General features: G+C 44.3%; 2 protein-coding genes across 4 annotated transcripts in view; both read left to right on the top strand.

The window, feature by feature from the left end:
* The first annotated feature begins 170 nt into the window (after positions 1-170).
* On the top strand, positions 171-1,482 carry LOC114873171 (anaphase-promoting complex subunit 15-like). The gene is made up of 3 exons (XM_029181203.2): positions 171-398; positions 489-548; positions 1,121-1,482. The coding sequence occupies exons 1-3, from the start codon at positions 273-275 to the stop codon at positions 1,343-1,345; spliced, it is 411 nt and encodes a 136-aa protein (XP_029037036.1). The 5' UTR covers positions 171-272; the 3' UTR covers positions 1,346-1,482.
* A 1,598-nt stretch (positions 1,483-3,080) lies between these two features.
* The window catches only part of LOC114873262 (ecdysone-induced protein 74EF), a 109,785-nt gene continuing 90,381 nt past the window's right edge, over positions 3,081-22,484 (top strand). For 2 of the 3 annotated variants that reach the window (XM_029181425.2, XM_029181421.2), the window contains exon 1: positions 14,440-15,300. The gene's annotated coding sequence lies outside the window, so the exon portion shown is untranslated. Of the gene's footprint in view, positions 4,747-14,439; positions 15,301-22,484 lie in introns of those variants that run through there. The other variant, XM_029181422.2, reaches the window with a different exon arrangement.

Here is a 22,484-nt window from a genome sequence, read left to right as displayed (position 1 = left end):
CCGCAATATGTACATAATTCACTGTTCAGTGATTCAACTAGTACAAATATTATGAAGCCATAGTTTTAAAATAGTTTTTGCCTTCAAAGTATTGTAATATTTATTGTTATAACGTTAAAGTATGAAACATGATTTGAATTCAGAACGAAATGCGCCGAATTCAAATCCACATGGGTTTCGCGCATGCGCACGGCGTTTGTATATTTTGCGTAATTTGACAGTTAAAGTATCGACAGTGCCAGTGTTTGGTGTACATAATTTCGTGTTGCATTATGTCTATTATGCCATTGTGGCCTAATTTACAACCCAGAGCGACAGATCCTTTGTGGTTTAATGCCGACAGGCCATGCGACGACGAAAGCGAAGTGGCTGCGCTTGAAGCAGAACATCAAGCATGGGTACGCATGTTATAAACTGACGAATTATTGTAAATGGGTATTGTATAAATGAATTTTCGCTAATTTCTTCTTTCTTGTGACTTATTTTAGAGAGAGCACGTTCGAGTACAAGGTTATGACCACATTCCGATTGGAAAAACAGTCAGTGATGTAAGTTAACCTTACTTTTAATGGAAAATCTGTAAGGAAACTATTAAGGGAAAGCCTCCAAGGAGGACCGCGAACATTTTCCTTAGGGAAACCTACTTTGCTTGATACTGTTACAGTTGTAATTTGATATTATACCACAATGCTATTAGTGGTTAATCGCGCTCTGAAAACAATACCATTAGCGCCATTTAGCGACGTACTGTTGAACTATGATACAAAATAATTTGATATTTCACAATTTGTTTATTGATAAAGACAATTTGGTACCACGTATTTTTTTGAAATTTTTACGGATCTCAACAAGTGGAAAAAGTTAAACGCTACAAGAAGCGGGAAAATTGAAATTTAATTCTGCTAGTACCGGCGATCTGCCGCTAGATTTGATCGTTCGTCACCAGATAGCGACAGCAGTAGTGTTTTCAAAATTCAAATTGATGGAGATTTAAATAATATACAAAAATAAGGGTTGCAACACGATGGGTTTACGATGGGTTTACGCTTAATTTGTAGTTTATTTTTACTTTTCCTAAGAAAATATACATTGTATATCATACAAATGGAATCATGTGTAGTTCAGAGGATCCGAGGAAGAAGAGGAGGAGGAGGAGGAAGAAGAAGGCGAAGGAGAAGAAGAAGAGGAATCAGATACCCATGAAGAAGAGGAAGAAGAATTAGACGAAATTGATATGGAAGTGAGCTATTCGCATCAACAACAAAGATCCAGTCCAACAGATACAGTAACAGATCCAGTGTCCATTAGAATGGTTAGCACACATACCGGTCGTTATTCTTCATAAAATCACTAACCCTTTCTTATAAATTTCTTTTTCGATTATATTATTTAAGCTTATTTATTAATAACTGTTAAATACACATACTTAGTAGCTCTATAATATTGAGATTATATAAAAAAAAATAAATAAAAAATTACAAATATTTTCTGCATATAAAACAACATAGTTCTATGATTCTTAAATATCGTAATAATATGAAAGCGTGGTGAATTCAGCTGTTTCAGCAATCCTCCAGTAAATAAGCGTCATTATTATGAATAGTCAGCGTTTCGGAATCACCACGTGTTAGGTCAAGAACCCTTCTGACAAGCCGAGCAATGCAAACTGCGCGTCATCGGAAAATTATGTACAGTGGAAACGAAAAAAAAAAAAAAAAAAGAAAAATGGGATGGAGAGGATAAAATGTTTGTTCCACGCGCTCTCAATTCATCGGATGGAATCGACGAAACTATTCAAACTTCCGAGAAGCGTTGAAATTTTGCCCCAACTGACGGTAACGTCTATATCGGGGTATAAAATTTCTTTGAAAGTACATGTGGCTCGTCCAAAGCGATCGAACCACAAGGGCTTGCCTGCCCCGTGTCCCTTTCTCTCGCAACGTTTTCCATCTTTCTCTTTGGAGAACGGGGCAAGTCGGTACCCCGCCTCGCTCGTAAAGGGCCATGGAACCACATCATGCTCGACCGGGACACTCTCTGTACACTCCGTATACCTACCTATACTAGGTGTAAGTACACGCGAGAATGTATTATATACCTATATACAGCGCCGGCTCTCTCGGCGTGTAACTGAAGTAAAGCCAGGTTGGTGCCCCCGCTAGGGTGAACGAACGGGTACGCTCAGGCAAAAGCGAACCCGTGTGCCTCCTCCACCTCCTCTTTCTCTTTCTCCATCACCACCACCACCACCACCACCACCACCACCACCACCACCTCCTCTAGCAACGACCTCCATCTCCTCCACGGTTGAAGATCTTCGCCTCTGATGTCACTATGGAATTGCAAATTGTTTTGTCGAATATACTTTGGCCCGTTGGGTAACGATCGGGCTACTGGCGGCCACGGTGAGTTTTTAATCGAACGAAAACGGTTCAAGACTTGCCCACTGGAGCAAATCGTTTTCTTCTTGCCGTTGTCCACCGCTCGCCAAGATCGTGGAATATTTAATCACGGCACTACGTTAAGAAGCGAGTAACAGAGATTTGTAATTTTATTCGAGCAATTGAATCGCTTCAAGGTTAATTTAACTGCACCACATCACGGGCAACCGAGCGAACGTTTCCATCTCGTGTTTGGTATTGCGCGCATAAATCTCGGGATTTATGAATCGCGAGTTTCGTAGATGGTAATACCCTCCGGATTTATGAATTAATACCGGTCATATTAGACGCATAAATCATAACATTCAAGGTAGATGGTATCGTCTACAAGGATTATCCAAGTGGCTTCGTGATTCTACTACTACGCCATTGCTAGATAGCCGTGATCGATCTTTACCGTTTTTCCACGGGAACGAGAAGGAAGAAACATCCCTCGTTCGTTTGTTGTCGAACAAACGTGTAGAAAATTTAAGTGCTTCTACCGAGAATCGATCGACGAAACATAGCAATTCGTTCATAAAATTTGTAACCGCAATCTTGTTGATAAAAATCGATGCAGAAAATAAAATCTAATCTAGATGTCTGCGACGTTTCCTTATTGATCGATAGGGCGGGTCGCTTATCGGATCTTAATTTACGCGTAAGCTGAACGGTATCCGTGAACGAAAACGCAAGCAATTTCGACACGCACGATCTATTTCGCGTCGCTCTAACATCGACTTGACCTACTGGCCCAGATGTAGCTCATAGAAAACTTCCATCTGACCTTGAAGCGATATCAGTGTCCACCCTTTCTTGAGATCGCTTCGTAAGAGGCCGGACTGACGCTACTCCGTGGTATGGCCGCTGCCTGCGAAGCAAACCGTCGCGAAGCTAATCGAGTCGCGCGAGTTCGACGCGAATTATACGCAATAAAACGTTCTATACCGTTGCAACAGTTGTTAATGCTCGGCTAGTGATTTAGCGAGGTTGATCGCGCGCGTCAACCGATTTCACCGGGCAGAATGCAGAACACCGCCGCCGTAGGGGGTACACCTGAACGGCTAATGTTGAGTTAAGCACCCTAACCTGCCTCAAAAGACATTACACGACGTAACAGATAATAAATCTACCGCGTTTCGCTGCATCGTGATACAGCTCGAAGAAAATGAGAGTGTCGAGAAGGAAGATGGACGAGAGGCTTCTCTTTCGAACGATTACGAACGGTCTTGGGACTCGCAGGATCTTCCATTGCGGCGAAGACTGTGCCAGCCCAAAGAGCGGGAGAAACGAAGTTGGCCGTTGAATAGGAAACGATCAATCGAAAACATCTATGCGAGGCTTGATGCGTGACGTAATACGCGCATGTCGCGAAAGAAAGCAGGGAAAGTATTCAAATGAAGCGCAAACAGTGAGGGAGAGAAGCGGCAGGCACGATCGTTCGTGAAAAAAAAAATGATCGACTCATCGATCGGATCGTTTCATGCTTCGTAATTATTGATAATCGATACGTATTCGTCGTATAAGAAACTTTGGAATCGTGTATTTTCTTATTCGTACGATGAAGCATATTTGTTAGAAGACGGTGAAAAGTCGAGGGGAGAGCGAGAAGTACTAAAAGAAAGAGAAAGAGAGACAGAGAGAGGCAGTGATAACGAAGAAAAAATACAAGGAGAGCGAGTGCAACGAAGATGGCGATAGCTGAGCGAACAGACACGAACAAGTTGGTTGGAGCGACAAGGAAAAAGTGGGGGCTCCGCGAGACAGGGACAGCAAATCAGAGTAGGCGAACGTAGGAGAGAGACGATTGGCTAAGCGCGAGCAGGAAGAGACGGCACGAGCGAGAGCAAGGGACTTCGGGAGTACTCGGCCGCTCAGTCGAACGCGCGATTACAAGCAAACGGGACGCGTGGGCTCTGTCGACCGCCAGGCTGAAAGTGTTTCATACGCGACCACGTGCCGGCTAAACCGCCGGAACGTAACAGAACGATCGACGGTTCGAATTGTTCACCGAGTGACACCGAAAACGGACACGACGACCCGGTTGCGATTGTACTTTTTCGTAATTATTGTTGCTACGTTGTCGCGGCATCGAATCGAATCGAATCGAAACGAACCCTCGGTGCATCGTGGAGAGTACGGTTAACCGGAGAGAAATTGCTACAAGGACGGTGCGCGTTGCAGTGTGTGGGTGGTTTGTCAGTTGGTGACTTAAAGTGAATTGAATACCGAGCCGACAGATCAACCGATAATTTTGCTGACAACCGTGAAGCAGGAGGGTTTGCGAGTCTGCTGGATCCAGATGTCACGGGCGCGTCCTCGATCGGTGAGTGAGACTCATTTCATATTTAACTGCGATTCGAGAGCGAGCTATTGATATCTAGATAAATAAAACTACGGTACAGTGTTGTTTAATCGAGGTGTTCGACTCGTGTACAGAATTACGACTGTCAAATGACAGTTTTTTCAAATCCTTAACTTCAGTTCTTAACCATAGATTCGGTCCGCCGTACTTCGAAAGTAGCTTCGGTCCATAGTACTTCGAGTGTAGATTCGGTCCACCGTACTTCGAGAGTAGCTTCGGTCCAGTGTACTTCAGGTGTAGATTCGGTCTACCGTACTTCGACAGTAGATTCGTTCCACTATACTTCGATTAATCGAAACAGTATCGCGCTTGTTTATCGAAGGAAAATCGAAACGTATCGTTCGAACAAAACAACATGGCGCTTTTTATAGATATTTCGTTGCCATGTTTCCAGCGGAAATGCAATGTGCGTCGCGTTTAGGTTAATAACGAAACAGGAAGGCGTATATTTTTTTTTTTCTTTTTTGAGCGAAATTGGTGAAATCGGGGCAGGGTGGGATCATTGACCGTACGGTTTAAGACGGACTAGGACGTTGTCGAAAGTTTCGGCCAGTCGTGGAAAAAGTGTCGGTTCTCCGAGAATGACCAGCAGCGACCCAATTCCTTGGAGGAACTTTTCCACCGTTTCTGTTCGTTGCGCGACGTTTTCGAGCGCCACGGGAACAACCGATAACTGCTTTACCCATTCGATTCTATTCGCCCAGTATTCTTGGTACCTTGTTTATGTTCCTAGCAAAACACGCTGGAACGAACCGAACAGCTATCCCTTTACTTGGAACTAAAATAGATTCGTAACATTCTACGTTCGAGTCGAACCACATCGCGTCAATATTTAACTCTTCTTTGGAATATCTTTCGTACTTTATCTCGATATTTAAACCATACGGGCGGATCTATAGCGCAGACACACCGGATGTTGCAAGCGTCGTCATGCAATTTTGTAACCTTCCTTTGATTCAGTAAAAAAGACTCTGTCTGTGAACTTGAAAACTTGGCAGCAAAATTCAAGGAACCTTTCAAAAATTCTTCCCGATGCGCAGAAGAGCATATTTCGTATCGAACGTTTTATCTTCGCGAAGTCTTTAAACACGTTGATTTTCGCGTATAGCAAAACATTTTGGAGCTTAATTATTAAGAAGCCAGTGTGTTAAAATTAACACGATTACTTTCTGTATCACAATGGTTCGTCTTCGTATAAATTCTCGTTCACGGTTCGCGGCCTCGTTCGCGCTTTCTTCGATTTCTATTAAAAATTTTAATGGTGCCCGCGGCAGGCCGGTTAATTACAGCCGGAACGAAGAGAAGAGGTGGGAGAAAGCGCGGACGAAATTAAGAAGGAACGGGCGAGCTGATTACAGAAAGTTTACGTAGAACGAGTAAGCGTTATGGCTAGGTAGCGTCATGTTAAAGCGTATATTTATAACGAATCGCGGAAATCATAATTCCGAGGAGACGCGTACAGTCTATACGCCGCGAATTACAGAGAAAGTTTACGAACCGTTGCATACACACGTTCCTACAACGTTCTCCAATGCATTGTAAGCAAAAAGGAAAATAACAAGTAAAAACGCAGCTTCGATGAAAAGTGAAATTAACGGAATCGAATCGTTTGATTATTCTAATCAGATTTAATTAGCAAACGCGTACGCATTTGCGTAATCGTTAAACAGAGAGACATGATTTTCGATACGAAAGTACAGAATTCTTCGCTGGTTAAATTTATCCGATGCGAAGAGGGTTGAAAGCATAAGGATTGTAAGAATTGCGAATGAAGGAAAAGACAGCGAACCGGAAGCTTCGTCAGCGAATCGCGGAAGGTATCGAGAGCACATAGGGGAGGGAAAGAAAGTTCGAAAAGTGTCTAGGCGAGGCCGGGAATGAGTCGTGCTTCACGTTTCCCCTTTTGTCACGGCGGAGAAGTGTGCTTTTCGTGAAATTCGTCCAACAGAGTGTCGCAGTAAAGACGGAAAGAGAGACGTGACTTTAGCCATAAGCCGTAGGTAGGCCGCACAGAGAGCATGGACAAGCAAGCAAGTCGAGTTGAGAGGCGCGGACGGGCGGTCAGAGACCCCGCAGGGCCGGCGCAAACAGTACAGCATTACCCACTCGGTTCTCCTTCTATCGCAAACCTGGACCCAACGATGCTCTCGATAATCGTCCCTGTGTATTCCTCTTCATCGATTATCGCGACGAAAAATGGATAATTTTCAATTTACCATCGCTACGACTCGGGACCTTAAGGATTGTACCTTTCGTAGATTCTTCGATACCTGGAATTTAAATCAAGCTATTTACATAGCGTAGATGAAACGTAAGAAAAAGGTAGCAAACGGGTAAATAAGGATTTTAGAAAGCAAGAAGACAAGCGTGTCCATCGGTTGTTCACACAGCTAGCTCGTATTTCTTTGTTAACAAAGTGGGGGATATTAGGTAGCCGCGGCCACGGTAATAATTGTCGAGGATTAATACTCTGCGATGCTTTTTCGCAGTTGTTACGCAACATCGTTACACCTCCTTTCGCTTGCATGCTTTCTAGACACCATTGCACGATTTTTCGAGTACTAGAATCGACCAAAGGCGTTCGGTTCTTGCGCGAAATTCTATGAAACTTGATAAGACACGGTTAAACGAGAGGAAACCATTTTTATATCTTGTTCGAAGACAAAGTCGAAAGTAAAATCGTTCGTGTTACGTAAAGGATTTGTTCTGCGAACAATTCTTTGCAATCGCAATCGAAAATCAAGATTTGTTAACACATTGTTGACCGATCACGAGTTAATTCGTTTATTGAAGTTTATTTAGATTGTTTTACCTTAACATTCAATTACGAAATAATTTCAATGTGTTAATTATGAAACGGAGCAACTATCGGTCAGCGAAACGGTATAAATCGCAACAATTTTTCTTTAATAAAAATACAGAAGATTCTTATTGGTCACGCGTAGCGAAGGAGAAAAAGTAACTTTTGAATAGTGTCCGGCACGCGCGTGCACGATCATCGATTATCGGAACTTGGCCGACCACGTTGCCGACCATTCTACTTGCCCGATAATTCGCGTCATCTACTACTAGTGTCGACCGATCTCTACCTACTAGGGCCATCACTGAAATTCCAATCTTTTCGCTTTTGAATTCATTATCCAAATAATCTAAATAATTCTAATAAAGATGCCTTCGTTAACGACGCGATTCTAAAGCGAAAATTTGTAAAACGAATACTCATTGCTTGTACAGAAGATTCTTTAAAGAAGCTCCGAAAGTTTTTCTATCATAGTATTATACAAATATTTACCATGTATTGGGTTAATCGCGGGTGTAGAAAGGCGCGAAAGAGGAAACGCGATGAAGTTAAGCGTGGTTAAACGGGGATATAGGGTAGCAGCGTCAACGACGTGCATGAATTTTTGATCGCTGGCATAAGCGATGCACGCTGCTGGAATTTCAAACGACGCCCAGCGACGTCGTGTATTATGAATTTCTAAACGTGGACACGATCGTGTGCTCCAGACCGATGTCGGCTCTTCAATGAATCGAAACTGGTTGAAGTGAAAAACATACGACTGGCATACATTAAAACTATAAACTTGGTTCGCGTTATTAAGATTATTCAGGGACGCATAAATAAGTATTAAGAGCGTTCAATTTACGAACAAGGTTCGTTCGAAGAATGTTTACCAGTTGCTGATATTAGAAATGAGATTTTTCCAATTACCACTTGGTTCTTCGAGAACTCGTAATTACGCTCATTGATAAACGCCAGTGAATAGCGTGAAGCTTAGCGAAAGGGATAACTCGAAGAAAGTTTCCGCGCGGTATGGCACGCGGACAGAGAGATGATTTTATGAACACCCGGTATTTTGCGGTGTAACGCGCGTACATGCACCACGGTGCAGCTATGTGCACGTATATAAACGCACACATCGAGGATGCCAGTGAACCGAGCATTATAGTGCCCTGCAAGAAACGTCGGCCTGGTGCATTGACCGCGGTTGACCACACGTCATCGAATGAGTGACGTCACAGGGTTTGCTGCATGAAAGCTACGTCACGGTTGGTTGCATCCACCAAGATGCATCCACGAAAATCTTGCTTCACTCTGTTTAGAAGAACCGACGGAAGAATTGAATAGCATTCAACCGTTCTGTATATTCGCTTTCTTATACCGTAGAAGAGTGTTAATTTTACTTCCTCGATGGAGTAAGAAACGCGAATCGTTTCGATGATTTATTAATTGTCCACCCTCCGGTGCATAGCTGTTGGAATTTGCTCATTATCATGAGTTAACCGAGTCCATGGCGGTTTATCTTAAATAGAACGGTCGAAACGGATGAGTTATTCGCCTGGAGGCTGACTAAATAATTTTTATTTTCATCGCGAACCGTGTAACTTCCAATTCATCACGGTCGACCGCGGGTTATCCGTGGTGTTCGCATGAATAGTTAACGAACAGGCGTAGGAGGACCAAGATTTTCCTTCGACGACTATGCGAGCGATGTACCTGCGAGTATAATAGCTCGGTTTATACATAGAGAGAGCCACGGCTATACCTTTCTGAAGAGGAGGCGATGGTGTGTGTATAGACGCGTGTATGTATGGAAGCGCGGGCGAGTTCGTTCCCTCGAACGAGTAAATCAACTCGCTGGTCCGCGAAGCGGCTGAATGTCTTGAGCTCGTAACACTGGCCAAGAATGGTTCGACATTTTTATCCAACTCTCTTGATCCATTCTAACATCCATACAATTCATTGTGATATTACTGCCGCAGTCGTCTGAACGAAAACCTCCTAGCTGATTCGTCAAACTTTTATTTCGTTTCATCTTGAAAGATCCCATGAATTATGAACCGCTTCAGAAAAAGTTCTCAAACATTCGGTAATTAAATATCTCCATTCGTGCATTGATATCTCATAGGCGAAGAAAACTTTCTACAAAACAAAATTGTTTTCTCTCTAAAATATGCAAGTTATTCCACGCATATATACAGGTTAACTATAACTATTGCCAGCCGGTATATAAATTTCAAGTTTCTGTTCCTTTATCTGTTCGTTGAACGGAGAAAAGTGTAAAATTTCTAATACGAATTTATCTGTTTCGAACGTTTTAACGTTACCGATCAAATCGGACGAATACTCGTATCGATACGAAGCGGGAACTGTTTAAAAATGACTGCATCGAGCAGCGTGCAAGAGGCAACAGAGCTACGAGAAAGTATCTGGCAACTTTCTCCGGTGGGTTTAGTTTACACCACGGGTCACCAGGCACACGGCCATTAAAAGCGAACGAACGCGAGTCAATTCTTGTCTCGTTATTCGTCTGAACGAAAAAGAAATACCGTTTATCGGGTGCTCCATGATCGATCAAAGTTGGTGCGTTCGCAAACGTTCGAAAAACGATGGTGTATTATTAGAAAGAGAAGTTATAATGCAAATTGGCCGAAGCCAGCTATGAGAAAGCACAATGGCACGTGCGAATTGTCAAGGACCATGGTTACAAGTCATCGAGCAGGTAGATCGAGTGCCAAGAACGAGATTTTGAAAGTCTCGAATCCACGCCGCTCGTACGATCGAGTTAGATAATTTTACTTGGAAATGCGAAACGCAGAGCTGAACAACTCATCCTCTTCCGCGATCGTGAAACGGTTCGTTCAAATTGAATCGACTTTGCTCACGAACTCGCCTCATTGAACGCTAACACGCTTTCATCTTGACTTGATTATTTTCCACGCAGAAGGTGAGGGAAGTCGTTAAGCCTTATGCCTAGTTTACTTCGTGGTTTATCAGAGAGATAATCAGACCGAGGTTTTCAAAGTGTCGTATTAGCATTGCAAGTCAATTAAATAATCTTTAGTTTCGATACTAGAATCGAGTAATTAGGCAAAATCGTACGGCAGCGATCGTTAGATAGAAGATTGAGTAACACGTTTCGTAGAGGAAAGCTCGTTCTCGTGTGACTCTGATTATCGGGTACATATGTCGAGACGGTATTAGGCAATCGGCGTACACGCAGAGGGCAGCGTTAACATTGGCCCGAATATTGGCCAGTGGCCCCGTGCGCCATTCGATAGTCACAGCCGCCTTTTTCAGGCTTCGAATCTGCTGGGTAACCATCAAAACGATGTCGTTGACTGACACTGGCCTACTATTGGTGCGTTAACACCGCAGGGTCTCGGTCGTTCGAACCGTTCGCAGGGGCCAAATCGAGCAGAGAGGTGCGATCGTAACTCGGTTTCGGGAAGGTAAAAAGTGAGAGTCACTCGGTGAACCGGTGTCTTACATTTAAGCCTAGTACCACGAGCGATCGGTAAAATATTGAAACTGGGAAAACATAGCTAGCCTTGCTGATGAATTCACTAGCTCCGAAGTTAAAATCTTCTGTAATATACTTTCTCCTGGACGGCTGATATGAAAGAAGAAAGAATAAAGCGGCGGTAAATCGAATCGAATCGATAGAAATAGCATAGAGAATTGGCGAGCGCTTTCGAAGAAGCGTGTTTAATCTAATTCTCTATCGGACGGAATCTTTGTCACTCGGCCAGGTGAAAAGCGAGAGTGATCGCACGAACGGCAATGTTTTACGCGAAAGCGTTTCTGTGCTCGTGTTTAGAGAAGCCGTACGCGTACTTCTGGCGTCAGAACCAGGGAGAGAGGATTTCATTTTTTCTCCTTTTCTTTTTGTTTAACCTCGTTAAATTGACTAGAGTTCTCGCAAGCACTTATATCTGCTTCGCTAATGGGGCAACGTCCCACGTCTGAGGAATGAGAGGAAGAGAAACGGAAGTAGGCGGGGGAACGCGAAGTCTTTGAAGTGCATTTATTTATATATTAGAATCCATTAATTCTTTTCGGATGCGACCAAGTGCGTCTCGTCAAAACGTTCGAAGGGACGGAGGAGTACAGAGGCTACCAAATTCACGGCTTGGAAACCGAGCCAGCTAGAGATAGATAGATATAGGTGTCTATAGTTATTGTACACGTATAGTTATTCACGTTTTCGTTGCTCCAAGTTTCGCGGTAAAATACGAGAAGTCGGGCGAAGCTGGTAAAGTCAGTGAGAGGCCAGTGAAAGTTTATTAAGTCCTAGTGTACGAAGCATAAATAACGAGGTATGTGTGCGCTTTAGGCGTGCTGTGGTTTTAATCAGTAAGCGAACCGAGCACCATGATTCTTTTTACATTCGTTCAGGTTTTCAGGGAAACCCCCCTTAAAAATTGTCTTACCCTTTCGATTTCGTGTAATTATTAAATGACCCTCGTTTTTTTTCCTGAATAGAAGGCGAGCTAAGATAGGCGAAGAGAGAATGTTTCCTTTCGAGAATGACGATGATGGCTTAATCTCGTGGTTCTCAGGGTCGTCCATTCCCGATGGACGATTACAAGCAACACCCGTCTCTTTTTCTCGTTGCTCTTTGTCCCTCTCTTCAGCTTTCGACTTGTCAAGTTCACGCGTTCTCTGTTCGTCGAACGTGGGCCCGAAAAGGCCCCCGAATATTTATGTCACGGCAAAGTCGACGAGCTGAGACCTTGACTGTGTGCCGCAGGCAGCCACCTCTGTACGTTTAAATGTTAGAAAACCTTTTGCTTGGGATCCACGAATCGATACGAAGGTCGAACTCAATCTGTACAACTTCCTCTATTCAATTTTCCGTTTTCATTTAACTGTTCGAATTCTAATTAATATTCTGTATCGGTGCTGATACATTAACGGAAGGTTAATCGACGTTTTAGATTGTGAAACCTTTTCTAGATTATTTGTCTAATTAAATAATTCTACGAAAGATAGCTACGCGGGCACAAAGGAACGCAATTAAAACGGTTCTTTGTGCTTTTTTGTTCGAATCAAAGACCATCGAGATATTTCTAACAAGAGACGCAACGGTGAGTCAGCCAGGAAGCGTTCGACGTTTTCGTCCTCGCTGGGAAACCACGGAAAACGCGCGAAAGTCTTGCCGAGGACGGTTGCGTTGCACGGTAGCCGGTTAGAAGAAAAGACTTGCACTTTCGTTAGAAAGTCTCGGAAATCGAGTCTGCCATCCGTGGCAGTCGTCGAGTTATAAGCCAAACCGGTGAACGGCTGGGATCAAACGCTGCCTGTCTGACCAAACTCGGACCTGTACTACTCGATTCACCCTTCGGCCCTACCGTACACGATCTGTCCAACTTCCACTGCTATTAGTCTAATTTAACCGTGCTATTTATCATTTATAAATGTTAGACATGGTGGTTAAACGAGGGATTACATAATTTTAACTACTGAAAAGTTGCAAGTTTCCAAAGTTTCGGCGAAATGGAAACTCTTGACGTTTCAACATTAATCATCGTAATTTGCATAGCGCAGTGATAAATGCATCGCAGAGCGAGCGCATTCGTATCGCGTCGACGCGAACGGGTCATTAATAGCCTTCTAATCTAACGTTCACTCGTGCATCGTGTTTGTCTACGATAACGAGGCGATCGCGTCCTTTGGATCGCATTTCCGTTACGATCTAAATTCGTCCCGCGTTTGGAAAACGTAGAAATTTCAATTCACCGCGTTCGCGAACCGAGACGCGTCAGAGTTTTGCGGCAAGTATCGCGAAGCTATCTTCATCGGTACGCGAAGGACGATTTGCGGCTTTGTCTGATTTTTTTCAACGGGATTTCGATAGAGTTAAGCTGCGCGTGTGCTGTTCGTCGCAATAACAAGACGCGTAAATAGTCGTTTGAATGCCAGCGCGTTCTGACCAACGCTTACCGAACGAGACATCGACGAAGGGACACATTGTCCCTTATTGCATTCACTCGCACGGTTGGTTACATTATCGTACACCCTCGCGGTTCATGAAGACGTACATTCCCGGGATATACATATGTGCACCGACTAGAATACCTCTTTCGAATATAGAACAAATTACGTACAAAGTCTAAGGTAAATGACCCGATTATCCAGCAAATAAGAACGGGTTCGTTTAAAAATAGTTAGTTTTTTACAACTGTGCAAACATATTTACCTCGTATCCATAATTCATACTCGTACGGTCTAATCTGACTCGCGTAACACAGACGCCGACTAGATCGTACCAAAAACTTATCAGAATGAAACGGTTCCAGTTCTGTATAATTGATCGCGAAACAAGGTTTCCTCGTTAAAGTCGATGTTCGCGATTTCGCCTATAATATAAAATAGTCCCATGAAATGGTTCCGCGCGACAAGCAATACGGACGATACACGCTAACCCGTTCTTACGGCTCCGAAACGGAACGGAACGGAACGGAACGGTGCGCTCGCGCACGCGCACGCGAGAAACGAAGCGACCAAGGCGGTTGCGCGAGTGTGTTACCGCGAACCGGCACGTGTATACGTGCCAATGTACCAGTATTCACGTCTACGTATGCGCTTGCTGCTCGTTTACGTTGGTGTGCGACTCGGTGGCCGTGGCTATGGCCTTACGTGCCCCCACTGTGGTACCGCTCCGAATCCACACGGCGTGTGTACCCCCCGTACTCTATGTACATAGATCCGTCGAGTGCGAGGAAGAGGGAAGACGGCGAGGCGGGAGGAGGATAGATCCGACGGTAAGAGCACGCGAGCGCGACAGAGGAAGAAGCGCGAGCTCGTTGGAGTGGGATAGAGAGGGTGAAGAGGGAGGGAGAGTGTCGCGAGCGTGTCTAACCTAGGATAGTGGCGTTTAGTGGCGGCTAGGCTAGGCAAACCGTGCTTCGCCGCTCGCGCATTACGTTCAGTGTTCCTTCGCGCTTCGGCCAAAGACTCGTTCGTTCCTTCTACGTCTACCGGTGATTCCTCCTCTTCTAATCCGTTCGTCGACGACCCCTCCCCGCCCCACGACCGCGGTAATCGAATATCGGACGAGGAAGAACGGACAGCACCCGAAATCGTGAAACGAATCGCGAACATAATCGCGGGAAGCGGGATTAGTTTAGCGGAGCTTCCTGAATTTCCCGCGGTCGAGTAGCTCGCGACACGAGACTGCGCGTCACTCGAGTCACTCAGTCAGTACCGCGAAATCTTACCGATCGGACGTTCAATTAGGCTTTGTGGTGTCTATTGGTGTGTTACGGAACAAGAAACGTTTCGTACCGGACTAATTGTGCACGGGTGCATATGTGGAGAATCGTCGCTATCGGATGAAAGGCGAAACATTTTCAACGATAGTTGAAGACAAACGCGAGTGCATCGTTTGGCGCATCGGTCGGCGCGCGCAACCGCGAATCGCGTGCGACGGGATCTGCTCTCTTGGACACGCATTCCTTTCTTTTTTTCGGTTCTATCTTATCTCCTGCCGTTTCGATTCTTTGTTGATACGATAGTTGCCGGTCATTGTGGACGCGTTTGTTTACGTTTTCGGTGAGTCGTAAGCAGTGGAGTTTGTATCGAAGTGAAAGAGGAACCGAGGATTCAGAACTGTCGGTAGTAGAGTGTGTGCGGAAGAAACCGGTGTGCAGAAACGGAGAACGTCCTCCGACCCGTATTACCCGCGTTTCCGCGTATCCCCATCGGCTATCTTGAACCGGTACGCAAAGGTAAGGGAAATCAATATCGATACTTTCGAACAATCTGGGGAAAGGAGATTAAATTAATTGCCCGATTTGTATATGTATAAACGAAAATGGCGGTAGATTCAAAGGCGTCCGTACGCCACCTACACGATTTCCTTCGACAAAGCATTAGAGGCGATGCAATAAATAGCGATTTAAACGAAAGCGTTGCGATCGAATGACGGATTGTGTGGGATTACCTAACGGAATCTTTTCACCGGGTAAAAGCGAATCTCGCCAAGTGGTGATGGTGATGGCGATGGTGGTGGTGGCGGTGGCAGTACTCGACCGGGGTGAAAATAAGCAACCGGACGGTAATCGCATACGATCAAGGAAGTGATCACGCATTATGGTTCGGTGTACCACGAGATATCGGTTTACATAAAAACGATTAAATTCTATGGTGTATGCTCGGTTTTCTGCGTCACTTTATGAACGCAATTGTAAATAGCGTTTTACGAATCGATACCTCTCTTTCTATCTTCATTTCTCCCACCTTCTCTTCCTTAGCGCAGTTGTAGCTCGCGTTACTATTCTATCGATTATATAAAATTATCATAACCGTATCGAGCGATGCAACATTGTCGATGCACGCATAGATCCTTATCTTTCTCATGAATACGTTAGTTTCGTGTTAAAGAGGGTGATAGACAGGAAGGTGAATTGAATTCACACGGGAGCAAGGGAAATTAAATATTTAATCGTAACGAAAAATTATTCGTAAATATGTCCAAGTTCGCGTAAACGTTCGCTGAAAGGTGAGAGGAGAATAGCGAAGAGCTCCACGTGGGTTACCAAACTTCAGGGACGTTGGTTTATATGGGGCGCGAGGTTACAGGGCCCTTATAGCTTCAGCCGGCTGAAGCGCGGCATCTCAATATTTATCGTACGTATACCGGCGCGATACTAAACACACCGCAGACGGTTTTGGCCCTCGGCCCTGGGTGTTACGAAGGTCGCCACGTAACAAGCAGTCGTATTAGAGAATTACAGATAGATTAGAGGGAGACGGGGAAGGCGAAACGCGGGTTACTATAAACCTCTTAACTATATTAAAGAGTCACGAAGTGTGTTCTGAGTTGTAGCCAAGCGTAAGAATCTAGTGGGAGGAAAGATAGAGGGAGGAAATAAAAGTAAGAGGAAGACAGATGGCACGAGGACCCCGAAGGTTGGCCTAGGCTGAAAATACTTGGACGAAATATAGTTGCGTCTTATTTCTGCACGAGAATGCGCGCACAAGTGCATACGCGGATCTGCGTATCCCGCGCTTCCTATATTTTCGCGAATTAACGCCGTAGAATTACGAAAATCGGTATCCTAGCATCGCTAGGGCCACCGTTCGACTACGCGTGCCCGTTTCTATCGCGTCGATCGACGTTAGCGCGATGCATTTTTCTTGCATTTGCATTGCACCGTTGGTGCATCGTGAAGGATTAAATGGATCGCTACGTCTCTTCTCGCCTCGATCCACCTTTTGTCTCTATAATTTTTTGTTTTCGTATGACAGCAATTACCGATTCGATAAGATCGCAATGTATGTAACGTGTCTGGCTTTCAAGAGCGAGGTCTGCATCTGTGTTTACGTTTTCGCGCAACTCGGCCGCGCGAGTTTGTTATACATACGCGACATCCAAAAATAATGATCTCTTTTATAGGATATCTTTTGAACGAGCCTGTGCATCGTATGCGTTCGTTATAGAGATGTACCCGATATTACGGGCTCGGAAAAAATCGGGCGGGTGTCCGATGCATGGGTGCAGTTGGGTAGCCCGACTATTTCGGGTCAAGTCGGATAATAAAATGAAGATACAAGTGACATGGAATGAAATTCATTTGAAATAAATTCGTTCCAAGTATTATTTTTCCACATAAAAATTATCTTATTCCAAAGTTCCACATAAAACAGATTTTGCACGTGCTTATTGCAAGTATTATCCGACCTGACTAGTTCATTATAATCTTTCAAACGTTTTCTTATCTAGCAGATGTCTGCCAAGGAAATGATCCGCGGATAACGTCTTGTTTCGAATCAATTACATCCGTAAGTGCATTTCTTTTGTGTTTTCAAACAGCCTGCCGATAGATCCCTCGTCTGCATCTTTGTATTGCGAACATTATGTCTTCTCAAGCCCTAAGAACGATGGGATACACGAGCCTTGAAGGTAGCCTGGTAAAAGTAAATGACCTTACAGCCGAAGCTGAAGAATCCGCGTAGGTCAAACCTTTCTACACTCGCTTTAAGACTTTTCGAAGCATCATTCTCAGAATCGTATTATCATATCCAAACTATCCCTGTTTAGTCACAATGTCAAGTAGTAGTTTCAGCATATAGGAACAAAGGTAGAATAGGAGAGGCATGTTCTGGTACGGGATTCGTTGCTGGAAGTGTCTGGCCTAGGTCTACGAACTCGAATTGGGCCAGAGCCTTGACTCTCTCAGGTATATTGGCAAGCATAGAGGAGGGGGTTCGAGGTGCTGGTCCTCTTCTCCTTCTACCTGGTCCCCTACTCAAACGTCCACCTACCACACGCGTTTTCCGAATAATTTCGCCCCTGCTTCCCACGTAGCACACGGTACAACCTTGGAGTCTCGCGGACACGTTGTAGATTGGTCGTAACCTTTCTCGAGCAGGGCACCGGAGACCCTGCTCGGTTGACGTAACACCCATAGCGATCCTCTCCCTGATGGGTGTGTTCCTCGCCCCTTAGAGACCATGAAAAACGCGGTCATGGTCAAGGGTAACGAAAAGTCAGGGTAAAACGAAAATTCTTTCCTCAGATCGAAGCAATCTTCGTTCTACTCCTGCCATTTTTTTACCTTTGCAGTACGTGTAAGTCTTTTATTTAGCCGAATAACAACTGGTGATCGTTTTGTAAAGGCCTCTTTCAATATAATAAACACGCCAGTTTACAATTGTATTGCTTCAGTCGTCCAATTAAAAAGAAAAAGCATTTAAGACGGTGTCTTTAGCACGGCCAGTTCTCCGTTTCGTTTCTCTTCACGATCGGTGCGCGAGGCAAGAATAATGCTGAATCAAATGTTATTGCTGCGTCGATTAAACAATTATTCGTCGGTTGAGTTTAGCCTCGCCTTGAGAAACGGTTTACCTTCAAAACAGTAGAATGTACGATTAAGGTACACAATCGTGCATTTCGTTCAGCGTCGAGTTGTTCGTACGATTGCATTATCGGCGCGGGAAGTTGTGAGATTCGAACGAACATCTGAAAGAAAATAAAAGTTGCAACGATGCAGACGGTTGATAAATCATCGCTTTCACGCGGCTAGGCCGTCAACTTGATTCGCTCCTTAGGAGTGATTAAAATTTACAATTTAATTGTTAGAAAAGATCGCGTGGTACCACGTGGATTTGTATCTCGACGCACGTGCTTCTCTCTTATCTATTCTACCTCGAATACAAAGGAAGAGTAGAGACCTGTTTGCCGAGAATCACGGTTTTTCCTTTGTTTGTTCGTGATTTTATTTTCCCTCGAGTTCGTTATGCAACACGTGCAGGCTTAAATTATTCTCGTCTTGAAGAATCTTGCCAAAAGGGTAGAGAGTGTCTTGTATCGCATCGTTCAAGCCAACATTACGTCGAGCGAGATGGTTGTACCATTCACTTGAAAAAATTTCACGCGAATTTCTCTTTCGGTTTCCGTGACTTCGCGGGATTATCACTTTTGAAATTCCCTGTACGATGCGTTTATCGGAGTCGAAGCTTTCATTCATTCGTCTGGAATTGAATGGCAGATATTAACTCGCGACGAGAATATGTGCCAGTAAACGTCTAAATGTCCAAAGGCGGAAATAAATCGGCGAAAAGCGTGGGTGGGATTCTGATAAACGTTTCTCTGACGAAGGAACGCGAATGATAAGCACCCGGCACGATCCGGGTTAACAGATCATCGTTTGATTTTTCTTCTTATTCGTCGAATATTTGATAAGGATCATCGAATTTCGAATAAACGAGAGAATGTGTGACGAGATCGTTTCACAGAGATCTTACAAGCTGAACCGGTTTCAACGGTGCACGGAAACGGGTTGCAGAGGCGACAATATGTATCGGTTTCATAATGAAAAAGTTATATCAGAAGCGACGGGCTATTTTTAAATGTAACTGGGACCAGGATCGTATACCAAGTTCTATTTATTTCCAGTATGAATATGCATGTTTCGCGCCGTTATCCCTAAGTAACTCGTAGCTTCTTACCTGGAATCCTGTACATGCAGTTAGAAAACGTTGCTTCGCTAAAAAGCAGTATAATTGATCTTTGTACTCGTATCCAGTCAAAGAGAATAATTGAAAAAGTGTACTGTTTAACACTCATCGTGTATATTTTACATAATCGCGTGTAAAACGTTGCTCTGGATCGCGCTTGTCTCTACGATACCGCGTAAACATAGTAATTATCACAACACAGAGAACATTTTGTCATTGGTTCGTGTTGGATGAAGTCGTTAGATGAGGCTGCGAATTTTTCAATCGATCTGACTGTCATCGATAAAATTTCCATTTCTGAAAATAAATCCAACCTATCGCCAAGGTAAGATATGAAATAAATGAATTGATCGTAATTAACCGGTACTACCAATTAATTGGTAATAAATAAGATGGTCCCCCGATGTGAATGACCTTCCTTTCGACTCTTGATGAACGTTCGAATATTTCCAAAAGCTGTTCAAATTCGAAGATTGATCGAAGCACCTAATCGTTCGAGTTGCTGGTCGATTGTCGGCCAATCAACCGAGGTGACGGCGTTTCGCGCGTGCTATTGTCAGGCCCGTTGTTCGAGTAGACGCGGATTGTAAAACGTGTCTTTATAGATCAAACACCGTCCCACGCGATAAAAAAGGGGAAGACTATAATTTTCCAATGTTCCGATGAAAATCAGTACCAAATAATAGATTAAATCGCAAGGTCGCTTATCAATTATTCGTGGACGATTCGTAAGATCGTCTCTGTGTTGATTTCAACGACCGTTTTACGGTCAGCTTGCCCTCGAGTGTGGGTTTCTATGTGACGTAGATATCCGTTCGCGTAGTTAGCACCGAAAAAGCACGTCGAATCGAGCCAGAGGAGAAACGATCGGCTGACAGAGAATGGAAGAGAGAGAAAGAGATCTTTGCCTTGCCCGGGGCACAAATCAAGGCCCTTCTTTGCTCTCGAAGGCCCCATACGTGACTCAACCTTATTATTATTGTTAGTTTTACACCGGACACAGAGAACCTTGCATCGTACGAATACGTTTCACCTGGCTGTATGCGTTCTCGTCGCTTAGAGAATGCATATTCGTGTGTGTACGCGTTGCTGGTGCGTACGAGCCGCGACTAGGAAGTGCAAATCAACCAGCTAACACAGTATTCGCGGCTAACTCAACATTCCCGCCTCGTCAGGGACGTTTAAGAGGTTATTTTCAACACCTCGCCCCGCGAACCAAACACGTGTGCGTGTTTTTGCACGCGTTTACGTGGACAGATGCCCACGCGCGATCATCTCCGCGAAGTTCAATTTTCGAAATCAATTGCCGATCGCGATTCCCGTTGATTTTGGCTCGTTTCAATGGACGCGACTTACGCGCGAGGAAATCATTTCCTTCGTTTTCTCACGAACGTTGTTGCGTTCGATTTATTAAAGGACCAACTTTCGCGCCAAATTTCTGGCGAGCGACGAAGGTTCTCTGATTTGCGTCATGTTTTCTGCATAAATCAATCGTTTCGGACAGAAATCATTGTTTACCGACGGTCATTTTCGCGAAACGTATGAAACTTTCGGTACTGTTTGTTTCGTTTCGAGGCATAGGCGAATATTATCGTATTCGAGAACCGGAGATTGCAACTAAGTTTATAGAAGAACGGTTTCTCATAGAATAGCCGAGTCTAGATAATGATCGACGTTTCGTTTAACAATGAAGTTTACTGTTGGTTCATAGTACGCGTTAATCTCCCATTCTTTGCTCATTATCGTTTAAATTCGAGGACAGACCGCGATCTGGAATTTTCCCCGAGGTCTCTCGGTTTCGTTTCATTTTGCTTCTTCGTCCTTGCTTTGTTTATGGACTGCAAATCGTTTTGCAACGCTGTTAAAACACCGGAGTATCGACGTGGTTGTTCTTAGGTAAATATTTTGGATGCGACACGTTGTTGACTGGTTGCGAAATCGAGGGAAATCGAACGCCTTGAACGAAATTAAATAATTGCCGGGACCGGATGAATTCCGTAGTTTAAATCGCGGTGAACGCGTCGATTGGAATAATATAATTAAGGAAACGTGACGGCCTCGGTTGAAATAAAATGATTGGGAACGACTTCTTCGTAAGGAACACGGAAATTCGTGCGCGACGATGACTTCCCGTCAAATTCGCGGAAAAGGCGGGAAATGTCAACGCGTCGGCGGACGAAAAAGAAAAAAGAATCCACCCGAATTTATCTGGTGGATTATCGTTATCATTGTTCGGCTTCTTGGATCGTAGTAACGTTAGAGTAGCGTTAAAACTCGATACCTGTACGATATCGATGCGTGTCTGTCTGTCTTTCTTCGAATCTCCTATCACGTTCGCGCATTCATAAAACTCTCTCGAACCTCGTGTGTGGACCGGCCTCGAGAGTTTCTACGATCGTCATTACGCCTCCAAGGCGGTCGTCTAGTCGGCCCTGGACCGTCGTACACCTCTATACTCTATCGTCTAGCGCTAAAGAGCGAGACAGATCGATAGGAACGAGAGATAAACTATTCGCTCTCTAGCCTAGCATGGCATGCACGCGCACATACACGCGGAGACCGTGATACTGTGTAGCCAAGTACATCCAATTATCGCTCGTAGACAATGAGCCCCAAGGTTTCGCGTCCACGAATCTCGATGACCGTCGTCGGTGCATTTTTCAAGCTCGTATCTGGTCGCCGCAGAAGAACGAGCGACACTTGAAAGAAATTCTACTTGTTCAATTCCATCATCGAAGAGGAAACGCGACGTTTAGGATGTCCTCTTGTAAGAAAGGTAGGAAAGAATCGTGGAATAAATTTACTTCGTACGACTATACTTTCTTTACCTTCGAAATACTGAGATATAAGAAGCAACTATTCCGACTTCGAATGTTGCGAGTATCTTGAAAGTAAGTTAATGAAATTTCTATCAAGTGTCGGGCCAGTTGCAGAATGGTCGAGGGTCCTC

The sequence above is a fragment of the Osmia bicornis genome, chromosome 12 (assembly GCF_907164935.1).
Source record: "Osmia bicornis bicornis chromosome 12, iOsmBic2.1, whole genome shotgun sequence".
Taxonomy (NCBI): Eukaryota; Metazoa; Arthropoda; class Insecta; order Hymenoptera; family Megachilidae; genus Osmia; species Osmia bicornis.
The sequence above is the reverse complement of the archived record's forward strand: the minus strand, read 5'-3'. Positions and strand labels throughout refer to the sequence as shown.